The sequence below is a fragment of the Amblyraja radiata genome, chromosome 19 (genome assembly GCF_010909765.2).
Source record: "Amblyraja radiata isolate CabotCenter1 chromosome 19, sAmbRad1.1.pri, whole genome shotgun sequence".
Classification (NCBI taxonomy): Eukaryota; Metazoa; Chordata; class Chondrichthyes; order Rajiformes; family Rajidae; genus Amblyraja; species Amblyraja radiata.
Window position 1 is genome coordinate 22,669,901 of NC_045974.1, and position 16,208 is coordinate 22,686,108.

The 16,208-nt window shown below is 45.8% G+C and overlaps 1 protein-coding gene across 2 annotated transcripts; it reads left to right on the plus strand.

The window, feature by feature from the left end:
* Positions 1 to 1,200: 1,200 nt before the first annotated feature.
* Positions 1,201 to 15,923, plus strand: krr1 (KRR1 small subunit processome component homolog). 2 transcript variants are annotated; one of them, XM_033037997.1, is made up of 10 exons: positions 1,201 to 1,303; positions 1,996 to 2,171; positions 3,941 to 4,075; positions 5,939 to 6,064; positions 6,708 to 6,791; positions 10,869 to 10,925; positions 12,101 to 12,271; positions 13,689 to 13,766; positions 14,004 to 14,097; positions 15,231 to 15,923. In XM_033037997.1, exons 1-10 carry the CDS (start codon positions 1,255 to 1,257, stop codon positions 15,362 to 15,364), a joined length of 1,104 nt encoding a protein of 367 aa, XP_032893888.1. In that variant the 5' UTR covers positions 1,201 to 1,254; the 3' UTR covers positions 15,365 to 15,923. The 2 variants fall into 2 exon arrangements, with proteins under 2 accessions (XP_032893888.1, XP_032893889.1); XM_033037998.1 differs by lacking the exon at positions 3,941 to 4,075.
* The last annotated feature ends 285 nt before the right edge of the window (positions 15,924 to 16,208 follow it).

Here is a 16,208-nt window from a genome sequence, read left to right on the forward strand (position 1 = left end):
TCCATTGTCAGAGTGAGGCCCAGTGCAAATAGGAGGAACAGCACTTCCTATTTTGCTTGGGTAGCTTACACACCAGCAGTATGAACATTGACTTCTATAACTTCAAATAGCCCTTGTTTCCCCTCTCTTTCCATCCCCTCCCCAGTTCTCCCACCAGTCTTGCTGTCTCCGACTACATTCTATCTCTATCCCGCCCACTCCCCTGACATCAGTCTGAAGAAGGGTCTCGACCCAAACCTTCTCTCCAGAGATGCTGCCTGTGCTGCTGAGTTACTCCAGCATTTTATGTCTACCTTCGATTGAAAGCTTTAAGTTCCAAGGAGTAAATATCACCAGCAACTTGTCCTGGACCAGCCGTATCAAAGCAATGGCCAAGAAAGCACACAGATGCTTCTACTTCCTTAGAAGGCTTAGGAAGTTTGGTATATTCCCAACAACTGTCACCATCTATAGATGTGCTGTAGAAAACATTTTATTGGGATGCATCACAGCTAGGTTTAGGAACCACTCCATCCAAGATCAAAGGAATTGTGGACACAGCCATCACACAAACCTATTTCCCCTCCATGGACCCCCTTTACACGTCACGCTGCCTCGGCAAGACCGCTAGCATAGTCAAGGACCAGTCTCACCTTAATCTCCTCTCCCATCAGGCAAGATGTAAGGAAGTATGAAAATGCACACCTCCAGATTCAGGGACAGTTTCTTTCCAGCTCTTATCAGACAACTGAACCATTCTATCACCTACTAGAGAGCGGTCCTGACCTCCCATCTACCCCATTGGAATTTGGGGACTCTCGGACTATTTTTAATCTAACTTTATCTTGCACTAAATGTTATTCCCCTGGACAAATGGATTGTAATCATGTATAGTCTTTCCTCTGACTGGATACCATGCAACATAAAAGCTTTTCTCTGTACCTTTGTACATGTGACAATAAAAAACTAAACTCTGTGTGTGTGCACACTCACACTCTCCTTCTACAGCAAAGATATGCTATAGGATCTTTGCTCTACAGCATCAGTGGAGGGGAATGGGCAGGCAATGTTTTGGGCCATGGCCATGCAGCGAGCTGTGTGAGGCTGTGTGGGTGTTGAGGTTGAGGGGGGCGGATGTGACCAAAGATACTAGAGGAGCTCTATACTGTGACTGTGACCATGTGCCTGAGCGCTCAGCCCCGGCGGGGGGGGGGAGGCTTTTCGCCGCTGCACCGGCGGAAGTGGCCGTGGGAGACGGTCGGGCGCTGCAACGGCATGGCGGCGGCGGCGGCCACAGGCGGGAAGAAGCGGAGGAAAGACGAGGGTAATGGCCGGCCCGGGGCTGCGGGGACCGGTATCTCCCACTGTCTGCTGCAGGGGGTGGAGGGGAGCCCCGGATCTGTGGCAGGCCGCCCTCCATATCTCTCTCCCCCCCCCCCACCCCTCTCTTCCCCCCTCTCCCTCTCTCTCCCCCCCCCTCTCTCTTCTCCTCTCCTTCTCTCCCCCTTTCTCCCCCCCCCTCTCTTCCCCTTCTCTTCTTCCCCTTCTCTCCCCCCTCTCTTCTTCCCCCTCTCTTCTCCCCTCTCTTCTCCTCTCCCTCTCTCCCCCTCTTTCTCCCCCCCTCTTCTTCCCCTTCTCTCCCCCCCTCTCTTCTTCCCCTTCTCTCCCCTCCCCCCTTGCGCCCTGCACCCCATGACCCATCCCTCTCCCTTCTGCTCCTTCACCCTCTGCCTTGTCACCCCCTTCCCCTTCACTCCCTTCCCCGTCTGTTTGCTCATTCTCTCTGCCTCTTCTCACCACTGCCCCTCTCCCCCTTCCCTTCTGCCCTATTCCCCCACCCTCAAACCATCCCCTCTCTTTTATTTTAATACGTCCATGTCCAAGCACCATGTTGCACATTGTATTTATGTACATGGAAACGCGTTCTAATGATTTTGGATGTCTGTACAGGTTGCAGGAATGCAGATGTTTACGTTGTGAATGGGGCAGATGTTAATTTTGAGGATTTTTCTACAGTGGACGAAAGTGAGCTGTTGACTGTACCAGAGGGGTGGAAGGAAGCACCGTTTACCAAAGAGGACAATGTCCATGGTCTTCTGGAAGAGAGCAGCTTTGCAACGCTCTTCCCCAAGTACAGGGAGGCATATCTGAAGGAATGCTGGCCTTTGGTGCAGAATGCGCTGAGTGATTACGTAAGAAACTTTGATCATCAATAAATGCTACAATGGCGATTTAAGCGTTAAAATATTCCAGAGCACCTAACAGTGATTTTCCGATGAATTTTGACTATGATGATGTGAGGGATAGGGGTTGTGGAAGGAAGGAAGGTGCAGGAAGGCACTGCAGATGCACGTTTACACTGAAGGTAGACACAAAATGCTGGAGTAATTCAGCGGGTCAAGCAGCATCTATGGAGAAAATAAATCTGTGATGTTTCTGGTCGAGACCCATCTTCGGACTGAGAGTCAGGGGAAAGGTAAACGAGAAATACAGAAGGTACATAGAACAAATGAATGAAAAATATACAAAAAGCAACATTGATCAAGGAAAGGCGGAGCCCACAATGGTCCATTGTTGGCTGTGGGGAAGGTGATGACTAGTAAAAACTCAGACTGTGAAACTCAGCAGGATGACAGTGAAACTAGTAGGATGAGAGACAGAGAGAAAGGGGACTCAAAGGTTACTTGAAGTTAGAGAAATCAATAATTACTTGAAGTTAGAGAAATCATGTCAAGTCAAGAGAGTTTTATTGTCATGTGTCCCAGATGTGCTGGGACCAGGAAAGATCTTCGGAAATGTGCACGCCTAGGAATTTGAAGTTCTTGACCCTTTCCACCATCATCCCGTTGATATAAACGGGATTGTGGGTCCCTATATTGCCCCTTCCAAAGTCCTCAATCAGTTCCTTGGTTTTGCTGGTGTTGAGAGCCAGGTTGTTGTGCTGGCACCATTTGGTCAATAAGGAATTAGGTTTAGAAATCTGCCGATATCAAAGATCTGTAAAACGAGAATGCAGCTTCTGCACAGTGATGTTATAATGATCCGGGAGAACATCAGCAGTGGAAAGATGATGGGGAGAATGTTACCACAGTCGATTGGAGCATTGACTCGGAGGTTGCAGTCTTTTCAAGATGACTGATCTCCGTTAAACCCTGACCTCTGCCATTCAGATGCACCTCTGAGCACCAGAGAACATCAGGATTACAAAGTCAATTGCTCCAGCCTAACTTTCCCCAGAAAACTCCTGAACCTGAAAATGGGCGGCACGGTGGCACAGCGGTAGATTTGCTGCCTTACAGCGCTTCGGGTTCGATCCTGACTACAGGTGCTATCTGTACAGAGTTTGTACGTTCTCTCTGTGACTGCGTGGGCTTTCTCCGAGATCTGCAGTTTCCTCCCACATTCCAAAGACGTCCAGGTTTGTGGGTTAATTGGCGTGGTATAAGTATAAATTTGTCCCTAGTGTGTGTGTAAGATAGGGTTAATATGCGGGGATCGCTGGTTGGCACTGACTCGGTGGGCCGAAGGGCCTGTTTCCTTGCTGCATCTCTAAATTAAACTAAGCCAGCCAGATATTTCCTCTAACTCCCAATTGAGATATTTCCTCCATCAGTGGTTCCTTCCTATACATGGTCATGTGACGTTTTGGGTCGGGACTGAAGATAGGTGCCTACCTGAAACGTCACCAATCCATGTTCTCCAGAGATACTGCCTGACATGCTGAGTTACTCCAGCACTTTGTGTCTTTTATCTGTAAACCACCATCTGCAGTTTATTGTGTCTACTGGTTATTTCCAGCATCTTGTTTTTATTTCATATTTCCAGCATTTGAGGTTTTATAAAAATTATCATTTGCGATTGAGTTGTTTAAAATATTTGATTTTTTTGTGGTGTCTTCTCTGAGTTCTAATGTTTTAAATTTGCTGAAATAAGCTATGCTTATAATATCTCTTTAATTTAGCACATTACAGGAACGTTAGATTTGATAGAAGGCAGCGTCACTGTGTCTACCTCAAGGAAGACATTTGATCCGTATTCCATTGTGAAGGCGCGAGACTTCATAAAGCTTTTAGCAAGGAGCGTTCCGTTTGAGCAAGTGAGTAGCAAAATAGCGAAAGAAATCTCCAGTGAAATCACATATTGTTTAGTCGTTAGAGATACAGCCTGGAGACATGCCCTTCGGCCCACCTAGTCCACACCGACCAGCGAACACCCCGTACACTAGCACTATCCTACACACTGAGGACAATTTACAGAATCCAATTAACCTACAAACCTGCATGTCTTTGGAGTGTGGGTGGAAACCGGAGCACCCGGAAAAACCCCAGGATCGAATCCGGGTCTCTGCTGTAAGGTGGCAACTCTATCGCTGCGCCCCTAAATCGAAAAATGTTGGTGCGTAGAATTTTGTGCACAGTTCTGATCACCCAGCTGTAAGAAGGATGTCATAGAATCATGCAGTGTGGAAACAAGGTCTTCGGCCCAATTTACCCACACCGACCAACAATCCCACCTGCCTGCATCTGCCCCATACCCTGTTCTATAAATAATCCTATTTATATTATGGTATATGGACACACTGATCTGTTTTGTAGTAAATGCCTACTATGTTCTGTGTGCTGAAGCAAAGCAAGAATTTCATTGTCCGATCAGGGACACGTGACAATAAACTCACTTGACTGTCCGTGTATCCGTCCAAATGTTTGTTTAACGTTGTGATGGTAAGCTGGAAAGGTTTCAGGAAAATGGTTACTGGGACTGGAAGGTTATAAGGAGAGGCTGGATTTTTCTTTCTGCAGTGTAGAAGGCTGAGGGGTGCCCTTGTAGAGGCATTTAAAATGTGAGGGGCATGGATACGGGGGATAGTTGTAAGGATAGGTTGGTTTAAAACTAGAGAGCATAGATTTACGGTGAGAGGAGAAAGACGAAGTAAATCTGAGGGGCAACTTTTACACATACAGGTTGTTGGGTTTATGGTTTGAGCTGTCAGAGGAAGTGGTAGAGGTCGGAATAATTACAATGTTTAGAAGATAGACACAAAGTGCTGGAGTACCTCAGCGGGCCAGGCAGCATCTCTGGAAAAAAAATGATGGCTGACGTTTCAGGTCGCCACTTGTCAGACTGAAAGTAGAGGGAAAGGAACTGGAGGTAGGAAAAACATGTACAAAGCAGGGCTGGCAACAGATGACCAAGGAAGGTCTGAGCCCATAATGGCCCATTGATGGCTGGGGAAGAGGTGGCAGTGGAGGGATACAGGGATGTGAACAGTGGAACTGGTAGGACGACTCGTCAATAGTAATGTTTTAGTGTGACACGGGCCAAACAGGCAAACAGGACTCGCATTGTTAGGCACCTTGGTCGGCAAGGATGAGTTAGCCCATAGGACCTGTTTCTGTGCTGTGTAACTCTTATGACTATGAGATAAAACTGCAGTTAATTTTTCAAATGATTGGGCTCTGGGGGAAATATTGGAAGAAAGACTTGTTCTGCCCCTCAACACTCCTGACTGTCACTACCTCCATTGCAAGAAGTACTGACGTGTGAAAACACACGCTCCATATTTCAGGGACAGTTTCTTCTTCCTGAAAAAACTGTTATTGGGCAACTAAACCATCCTATCACCTAGAGAGCAGTCCTGACCTCCCATCTACCTCACTGGAGACCCTGGGACTATCTTTAATCGGACTTTATGGTGAACTAAACATTATATCCTTTATCCTCTATCTGCACACGGTGGGCGGCTTGATTGTAATCGTGTATCATCTTGATTATTGTCTGAAAGCTTTTCATTGTACCTCAGTACACGTAACAATAAACTAAACTAAACTCGGCAATTTTTGCATGAAATGGTCAAGACAGACTTGTGAAATGACCTCTGCGTGTTTGGTTTAGAATTCACTTAGGAGGTTAAATGTGGTGACCAGTGTCAGATTATAACTTCTCTTGCTTCCTATTCTAGGCAGTTCGCATCTTCCAAGATGACGTGGCATGTGACATTATCAAGATCGGGTCACTGGTTAGGAACCGTGAACGATTAGTGAAGAGGAGAATGAGGCTTATCGGACCAAAGGGATCAACACTTAAAGTAATGTGCTGCTAGTCGTTAAAGAATGCAGTCACCTTGTGCGGAATTGTAAATCTTTCTGTGAAAGCAACTATGATGACACAAAGTGCTGGAGTAACTCAGCGGGTCAGGCACCATCTCTGGAGAACATGGATAGGTGACGTTTCGGGACGGGATCCTTCTTCAGACTGCAGTTTGGAGACGCAAGAAATTGCAGATGCTGATTTACAAAAAATGGCACAAAGTGGCGGAGTCCACATCTGAAACATCACTTATCCATGTTCATAAGTTTGTAGGTTTTCGGAGCAGAATCAGGCCATTCAGCCCATCAAGTCTTCTCCGCCATTCAATCACGGTTGATCTATCTTTCCCTCTCAACCCCATTCTCCTGCCTTCTCCCCATAAACCCTGACACCCGTACTGATCAAGCACTTTACTCACTTATCTCAAGCACTGTTACTCCAGCACATTGTGTCTTTTTTGTAAACCAGCATCTGCAATTCCTATCCACGTTCTCCAGCGCTTTGTGCCCTTTTAACTGCATTTTGATGTCAGAATAAGAAATTTCACAGTGTAAAGCGATGATGTACTGCCTGATTTTCAGTGGGTCAGGAGGGTATGTGGATGTCACTGATGTTCTTTCTGTTTTATCTTCTATTTGCAGGCCTTGGAGCTGTTGACAAATTGCTATATAATGGTGCAAGGGAATACCGTGTCTGCACTGGGCCCGTACTCTGGACTGAAAGAGGTGAGTACGTCAGGTTTGGGGCACTCGTTCTATGACCTTACTGAATAGTGAAAGGCCTGGATGGAGTGGACGTGAAGAGGATGTTTCCACTAGTGGGATAGTCTAGGACCAGAGGCCATAGCTTCAGAATAAAAGGACATACTGTTAGAAAGGAGATAAGGAGGAATTTCTTTTGTCAGCGGGTGGTGAATCTGTGGAATTCATTACCACAGATGGCTGTGGAGGGCAAGTCAATGGATATTTTTAAGATGGAGATTAACAGATTTTTGATTAGTACGGGTGTCAGAGGCTACGGGGAGAAGGCAGGGGAATGTGGTTGAGAGGGATAGATCGATCACCCAAGACTGAATGGCAGAGTAGATTTGATGGGCCGAATGGCCTAATTCTGCTCCTATAACCTATGATCGGTGGACTTGCTCAGTGTGCAGACTAAAGCATATATAAATGTATTTATATATAGAAACATAGAAAATAGGTGCAGGAGTAGGCCATTCGGCCCTTCGAGCCTGCGCCACCATTCGATATGATCATGGCTGAACATCCAACTCGGTATCCCATCCCTGCCTTCTCTCCATACCCCATGATCCCTTTAGCCACAAGGGCCACATCTAACTCCCTCTTAAATATAGCCAATGAACTGGACTCAACTATTCTGTGGAAGAGAATTCCACAGATTCACCACTCTCTGTGTAAAAAATGATTTTCTCATCTCGGTCCTAAAAGACTTCCCTCTTATCCTTAAACTGTGACCCCTAGTTCTGGACTTCCCCAACATCGGGAATAATCTTCCTGCATCTAGCCTGTCCAACCCCTTAAGAATTGTGTAAGTTTCTATAAGATCCCCCCTCAATCTTCTGAATTCTAGCGTGTACAAGCCGAGTCTATCCAGTCTTTCTTCATATGAAAGTCCTGCCATCCCTGGAATCAGTCTGGTGAACCTTCTCTGTACTCCCTCTATGGCAACAATGTCTTTCCTCAGATTAGGAGACCAAAACTGTACGCAATACTCCAGGTGTGGTCTCACCAAGACCCTGTACAACTGCAGAACCTTTTTGCTCTTATACTCAAATCCTTTTGCTATGAATGCTAACATACCATTTGCTTTCTTCACTGCCTGCTGCACCTGCATTCCTACTTTCAATGACTGGTGTACCATGACACCCAGGTCTCGTTGCATCTCCCCTTTTCCTAATCGGCCACCATTCAGATATATTAGTCTACTTTCCTGTTTTTGCCACCAAAGTGGATAATCTCACATTTATCCACATTATACTGCATCTGCCATGCATTTGCCCACTCACCCAACCTATCCAAGTCACCTTGCAGCCTCCTAGCATCCTCCTCACAGCTAACACTGCCCCCCAGCTTCGTGTCATCCGCAAACTATATAAGACCAGCCTGTAGAGTAGCCTGTAGAGGGAGCTGTCAAGACCGGCCACTGTTTGTCCCCCGAAGACCAGAGAGGAGGGACAGAGGGCGACGGTGGACACGAGAACAAGGGTTGGTTGGATGGGTGAACCAGGATCTCGCTTTCCGTCTGCGCAAGGCATCCCCAGGGCATAAAGGCTGAAGGTGGCCAGGTGAGGAGAGGGACGATGGTTCGCTGGCCGATCCGGTGATGGCTGGAGGTCCTGCAGATGCCTGGAACTCGCCTGGATCGTGTCTCTCCAGAAGACCAAGCGCGCGGACCGGACTGGACTTTGGAATGGCGCCAAAACCTGGCAACTCTTGCATGCAGTGGACTATTTCTGTACACTTTGCTAATCGGGGATTGTGGTTAGGTACGGCAATACTGAACTGGATGCAAAAAAAATCCACTGTATGTTTCAGGCATGATATTCTTCCGATTTAAATCGGAATTCCGATTATTTTTGTTTTCCTAGAAATTATTCAGATTTTTCGCTTCGACTAAACACCTCGATTCGACTAAACCTCACCTCAACTATGAGACCTCGCCTCGACTAAACTTCACCTCACACTTAAACCTCAACTCACTAAACCTCGTCTCGACTAAACCTCCCACCTCACGACCGAACTCCACCTCACAAATAATCCCTGCTTCGACAAATCACCGCCTCTCTCCCGCTCCTGCGGGGAGGGGCTACGGGCGGGGGAGCGGGGCTCGGGCTCGACGTCAGCGAGAGTGCGTCTCTCACCTGCCACCTGCTCTCTCGGGCAGTGTGCCTGCGTCGCTCTCCGTGCTCGGCCCCGCCCCCCTGGTTGGAGCCGCCAACGGCCGGGGCAGGGCTAGAAATAGCGGGAGCGGGTGAGAAGCGGCGATGCAGTTTCATCGTGAGGTGGGAGGTTTAGGTGAGGTTTAATGAGGTACGGTTTAGGCAAAGTTTAGGTGTGAGGGGAAGTTTGGTATTGCGGCATCATCGAGGCGAGGGGTTTAGTGAGGCAAGGGGATTTTAGACGAGGTGCAGGTGAGGAGATGTTATCGTAGGTGAGGTGAGGAGAAATGGGTGTCTGAGCTCAGGAAGGGAGACCAAGGTGCTGCTGAAGGAGACGAGACCACTGCCTTCTGTGGCAGAGAATTCCACAAATTCACAACTCTCTGGCCGAAAAAGTCGCCTAAGTGGGACAGGCCCTTTAGCCATTTAGAACGGAGATGAGGAAAAACATTTTCACAGAGAGTTGTGAATCTGTGATATTCTCTGCCTCAGAATGCAGTGGAGCCTTTCAAGAGAGAGATAGATAGAGCTCTTAAAGATAGCAGAGTCGAGGGATATGGGGAGAAGCCAGGAACAGGATACTAATTTAGATGATCAGCCATGATCTTTCACTTTGGGAAAAAAAATGATAGGGCAAGTTATTTTCTAAATGAGGAGGAGCTGCGTTGTAATGCAACGCAAAGGGATCTAGGGGTAGTAGTACATGAATCACTAAAAGTTAGTATGCAGGTGCAGCAAGCAATCAGGAAGGCCAATGGAGTTTTGGCCTTTATTGCTAGGGGGATTGAGTATAAAAACACGGAGGTCTTGCTGCAGCTGTACACAGTATTAGTGAGACCACATTTGGAATACTGTGTACAGTTCTGGGGTCCATACTTAAGAAAGGATGTACTAGCCCTGGAGGCAGTGCAGCGAAGGTTTACAAGATTAATTCCTGCAATGAGGGGATTGACATATGAGGAAAGGTTAAATAGGCTGGAACTCTACTCTTTGGAGTTTAGAAGAATGAGAGGCGATCTCATTGAAACATATAAGATCGTGAGGGGCCTTGATCGGGTGGATGCACCGAGGATGTTCCCAATGATCGGGGAAACTAGAACTAGGGGACATAGTTGCACAATAAGGGGGGGCTCTTTTAAAACTGAGATGAGGAAGAACTTCTTCACCCAGAGGGTGGTTAATTTATGGAATTCACTGCCCCAGGGAGCAGTGGAAGCAGAAACGTTAAATATATTTAAGTCTAAAATAGATGGTTTTTTAGCTGCCAAGGGGATAAGGGGCTACGGGGAGAGGGCAGGGATATGGACCTAGGTATGGTTAGTATAGTAAGACCTGAGTGATCTCCTGGACAAGTGTCGATCGCCTGGATTGGGGTCGGAGAGGAATTTCCCGGATTTTTTTCCCGAATTGGACCTGGGTTTTTATCCGTTTTTTTGCCTCCCCCAGGAGATCACGCGGTTCTTGGGGTGGAGAGGGGTGATAGCGGTATAAAGGGGAGGGTAGTGTCTTGTGTTCTGTGTCTTGTGTCTACTGTTTGTGGGTAAGTGTGTCTGTTTAGTGTTCAGCCATGAGCGAATGGCGGTGCGGGCTCGACGGACCTGGTGGTCTACTCTCGCACCTACTTTCTATGTTTCTATGATCGCAGTGAATGGCAGTGCTTGCTCGAAGGGCCGAATAGCCTATTCCTGCACCTATTGTCCATCTCATGAAATATATATCCTTTGGGGTTTATTTTACTGGTTATGTGTTGGAACAATTCTAAGCTTCTGTTATGTAAACTACCAGCAGAAAACTTGTGAATCACTTTCAATTTATTGAAAATGCAGGAGCTTCGGGTTGGGGCTCTTCTCCTTTAGACAAGTTCCCGGGCAATAATATTTAATTGTTCTCTTAACTTTTCCAGGCTAGAAAAGTAGTCATTGATACCATGAAGAATATTCACCCGATCTACAATATCAAGGTATGATTAATTTAAGAAACAAATAAGAAACATGTTGGCAGGATGTGTCAGTACTACTGGCCAGAGGAGTTGCCAACGAGTACTGAGATGAGATGAGTATTTGCCAATCGTGTCATTTTCTTCCGTAAGGGGTGCTGTATGGTGTCAATGAAACATTTAAAGCGGTGATTTTAATACTCTGTAATTATAATGTTGTAACACTATATACTGCACACTAGTATTTACACCAGTATTTTTCTCTTTGCACTACCTTTTGTACTTGTGTATGGCTTGTTTGTACGCATGTATACTATTGTTTGATTTAACCAGATAGCATACAATGTTCATAAGTCCTATGAACAGAATTGGGCCATTCGGCCTATCGAGTCTACTACACCATTCAATCATGGCTGATCTATCTTTCCCTCTCAACCCCATTCACCTGCCTTCTCTCTATTACCCATGACATCCTTACTAATCAACAATCTGTCAAAGGTTTTTGCTGTATCCCAGTACATGTGACAATAACATACCAATACCCCTATGTTTAGAAACTCACACTGACTCCCAGTTAAGGGCTGTCTCCATTTTAAACTCCTTATGCCAATTTGCTTTAATTTCACTCACCCATATAAAAGATCTGAAACTTTTTTATTTCAGTATTTCACTCAGAATTAACTTTGTGTAATGAATCAAAAATGCACAAAAGAGAGGGAGGAAATGTTTAAGCTGCAACTGCAACATGTGTGGAAATACATAAGTTCATAGGTTCTAGGAACAGAATTAGACCATTCGGCCCATTCAGTCATGCTGATCTATCTTTCCCTCTCAACCCCATTCTCCCGCCTTCACCTCATAACCCTGGACACCCTTACTAATCAAGAATCTAGCAATCTGCACCTTAAAAAATCAATTGACGGCCTCCACAGCCGACTGTGACAATGAATTCCACAGATTCACCACCCTCTGACTAAAGAAATTCCTCCTCCTTTCTAAGTCCCAGAATCTCAATAGTGGAAACATCCTCTCCACATTCACTCTATCCAGACCTTTCACTGTTCCTAACAGAACTTAAAGCAACATATTTGTTCCCTATGTTTGATTCATTCTAATGCTAAGTGTCTCTAAATGTTTAAGAATTGTGCATGACTCATATGTATGATACTTATGTGGGCTAAACTTTGATCTTTTCGAAGACGTTGATGATTAAACGGGAATTAGCAAAAGACGAGGAGCTAAGAATACAAAACTGGGAGCGCTTTCTGCCTACGTTCAAATCCAAGAATCTAAGCAAACGTAAAGTACCCAAGAAGAGGAGGATTAAGAAGGAGTACACACCTTTCCCTCCACCACAACCAGAAAGCAAGGTGGGTACTCTTTGCTCCTAATCTGGCAATCTAGTCATGGTAGGATACTTGCTTTGTATCTCTGCTGCATGACTGAGATCCATAAACACAGCTACTTTGCAAGTACCCACAGATGAGTGAAGACCCTTGTGGCCACTTTCTAACATTCAATCCCAGATGCTGAGATTTCCTTTAGAACCAGCAGTAGACATGATAGAGTAAATCTTTGTGCCATAGGCAGTGGTTTACTCTGGCGTGGCTTGATCGATCTGTTGAAAGATAGAAAAACAGCACGGAGACAAACCCTGCGGCCCACCGAGTCAGGGGCGGAAATCGGTATCAAACCATGGGGATGGGGACACAATTTTTTAGCGCCGCGTGCGAGACTTTGGAGGCTTCAGCCGTAGGCCCTGTGGACGGTAACATCGGGAGCTGACCTGGTTGGTGACCGACTCCGAACTCCAGCAACAGCAGCTTCGTTCGCCTCGAATCGTCGGGCTCCAATTGGCCCGTTCGCGGGGCCTTTCATCGCCCGGCAGGTACCTTCAACATCAGGAGCCTCGATCGACTCAACGCAGCAATTTGACCGTGGGGCGATGGAAGATCCCGCGGCCGATTTTAAGCCGTGCCAGGCGATGAAAGGCCACGCAAACGGGCCAATTCAAGCTCCGTTCTATGATCTTTGCTCCACCAGGACGTCTCCCTCCTCCAATCACCGTGATCTATCCTCAGTCCCAGCCCCCTACTTCCGCCTCTGACTGACACCTCCCTCCTCCAATCATCGCGCTGAATCATCATGTCCCGTCCCCCCATTGCCTACTGACCGACGTCTCCCTTGTCCAATTGGCGCCCTCGATCATCTGTCCCCCACCTCTCAAAACATGGGGGGGTGGGGGCCATGTCCCCCCACCCACACCCCCCCCCCCCCTCGGCATTTCCACCCATGCAACGAGTTGACGCCGACCATCAATCATTTTAGTTTAGTTTTAGTTCAGAGAAACAATGTAGAAACGGGTCCTTCAGCCCACCGAGTCCACGCTGACCATCGATCATACACACACAAGTTCTATCCCACACGAGGGACAATTCACAGAAGCTAATTAACCTTCAAACCCCTACCTGGAATGTGGGAGGAAACCAGAGCACCCGGAGAAAACCCACGCGTTCACAAGACCGTACAAACTCCGTACAGACAGCACCCGTAGTCAGGATCAGACCCAGGTCTCTGGCGCTGTGAGGCAGCAAATCTACCGCTGCTCCAATGTCTGGTATGTTTCTCTGTGTTAAAAATTGTACGCAAACGCAAGTTATTGCTTTATAGAGATGGTTAAAGGCTTATGTTAACATTGAAGGGTTTGGGATTGATAAATTAAAGGAAAATATTGATCCCCTGTCTGCTGACTACCACCAACCTATATTGCTGTTGTTATTTATCTAGGTGGATCAGGAGCTGGCAACTGGTGAATACTTTCTCAAGGAGAAAGACAAGAGGAAGATAAAACTCCATGAAACAAAGGTCAGTGTTTAATGTTTAATTGCTACACATTTGATGAGGTGGGGTGGGGTGGGGAGGGGTGGGGTGGGGTGGGGAGGAGTGGGGTGGGGAGGGGAGGGGAGGGAAGAAATGAAAGCTAAATAATCTATTTGCTTATTTATTGATCATTTGTCTCCGTTTGACCAAAGGGATTGGAAGTCTATTATTCCCAATGAATCTTTATAATAATTGCCTAACATTTTGTATCTGTATCACCAGGCGAAAGGAGCAGAGGCAACAGCTAGACGAAAGGAAGAAAGAAATAAAGCTTTTATTCCTCCTAAAGAGAAACCCATGGTTAAAGCAAAGAAAGGTAAAATAATTTTGTTTTTACAAACAAGTAAATTTCCACTACATAAAACCTGTTCTAAGGATTCTTACCAAGTGCTTGTGTTTTTTTAGTTCAGTGTGGGGGTTGGTATTAAGTAGTTGAAATTATAGTTATCAGGACTTTGAAAAATGCTTGGGGTTAAAGGACTAAATTACATGGAAATAATGCAGAAACCAGGTTTGTGTTCTCTGGAATTTTGTTATAACATGATTGATTGAAGGGGAACCAAGGACAGATAGAAAATATTTCTGCTAGACTTAAGTCCAAAAATTGGATTGAATTTAGTAAATATTCACACATGACAAAATGCCTGATCAAAAATTAATAATAAAACTGAGTGGTTTAGTTTAGAGACACAGCATGGAAACAGATCCTTCGCCCCACTGAGTCGGCGCCGACCAGCGATCACGCCATACACAAGCACTATCCGTACACACTAGAGCCAATCTGCAATTTTTATCGAAGCTAATTAACCTCTAAACCTGCACGTCTGGAGTGGGAGGAAACCGGAGCACCCAGAGAAACGGGGAGAATGTACAAACTCTGTAAAACAGCAACTCTACCGCTGCACCACCGGTTAATATATAAAAATTATATTAATGCAAAAGGGAAAAGATGGGTGTATGAGGATATGTGTCAGAAAAAATAAATCGAGGACTCGGTCTTATGTCGAGCGAGACTTTATTACTTGATATCACGGAGGAACTGCCCCGGGAGACAGTTCCTTACGCGCATTGACAGCGCGGGTTTATATACTGCTGAACAAACAAGTGTATGTGCGAACTAGCCCAGATTTGAGTTCCTTAAACAGCTTAGTCGGGGAGTTGCGATTTGATCAAAACTGCCTAAATTACATTACTCAGACCCGTACATTAGCGCTGTTTGATTTGCAGATAATAGATAATAACATCACGCACAAAGAAACAAATATCTGTACACAATGCTCAATCATTCGGCCATGGCTTTCCTAAATTCTCTCTCAATATGTCACAGGGTAGACAAAGAGTGCAACAGACTTGTAAATGTTTTCTTCTTAGATTGGTTATAAAAAAATTAAATTGTTGTTATATTTAATCTATGGTATTTACATTGTGAAAAAACCCCCTCTGTTTCAGCTGTAGAAACCAAAGTTGACATACAGGTTTTAAAAGAAAAAGTGAAAGCAGCCAAGAAAAAGAAGCTTGGAGCTCCAGCAGCAGAGGAAGTTGCACAGAAGATGGCTCAAAGGGAGAAGAAGAAGAAGAAATAAAATTACCTTAATCTTCCATATCTCCCTAACGTGTTTTGGACAAGCACCATTGAACTACTGGAACAATCCAGATGACTGGAGTTCTTCTCATTGAGGCTGTGTCGTGTTTCTCGCGACAACCAATGGTCAAAGTAAACAGCCAATGAATGTGAAAGACATGGCACCAGTCGGAACAGAAGAGTTCAGCAATTGATGATTGACAATGGGGCTGGTTGGGTTAGTACGTGATTTCCCCCAGCTACGTACTACCTCAGAATGGTCAACCGGTTTAGATCTTTTGTTAAACAGATGTTGACAGCTGAACACCAAGTGCTGAGGTTGTTACCAACAGTTGATTGTGATCAGGACGACTTTCTATAATGTTTTTTTAAGTGAGGTAGGGGAAATACACAGTTTGTTGGATGTATATTTCACCTGACTGTGAGGGTGCACTGCATTCAAATGGCTACCGAAATGTAATTGAAATTGTGCAGATCACAACGATCCTACTGTGTCCATTCTGTGCGAATATTCTCAGTCTGGCTGTTGCCTGTCAAGATAAAATCATTGTTTTTCAGCAGTACAGGTGCACAACCTTTTATCCGAAAGCCTTGGGACCAGACACATTTCGGATATCGGACATTTTCGGGTTTCGGAATGGAAGATTTTTAGCGTAGATTAGGTAGGTAGCGCTGGCGGCTTGGAAAGTCTGCAGCGGCTGCCTCCTCCCCGGTGACCGGGGAATCATTGTAAATCATTGCTTAAATGTTAGTCAGTTAGTTTGGAGGGATTTTATGTGGTGGGGGGGAACTTTAATTCTTAGTCCCCTACCTGGTCAGAGAGGCGGGGAGCGGGCAATGCCTTT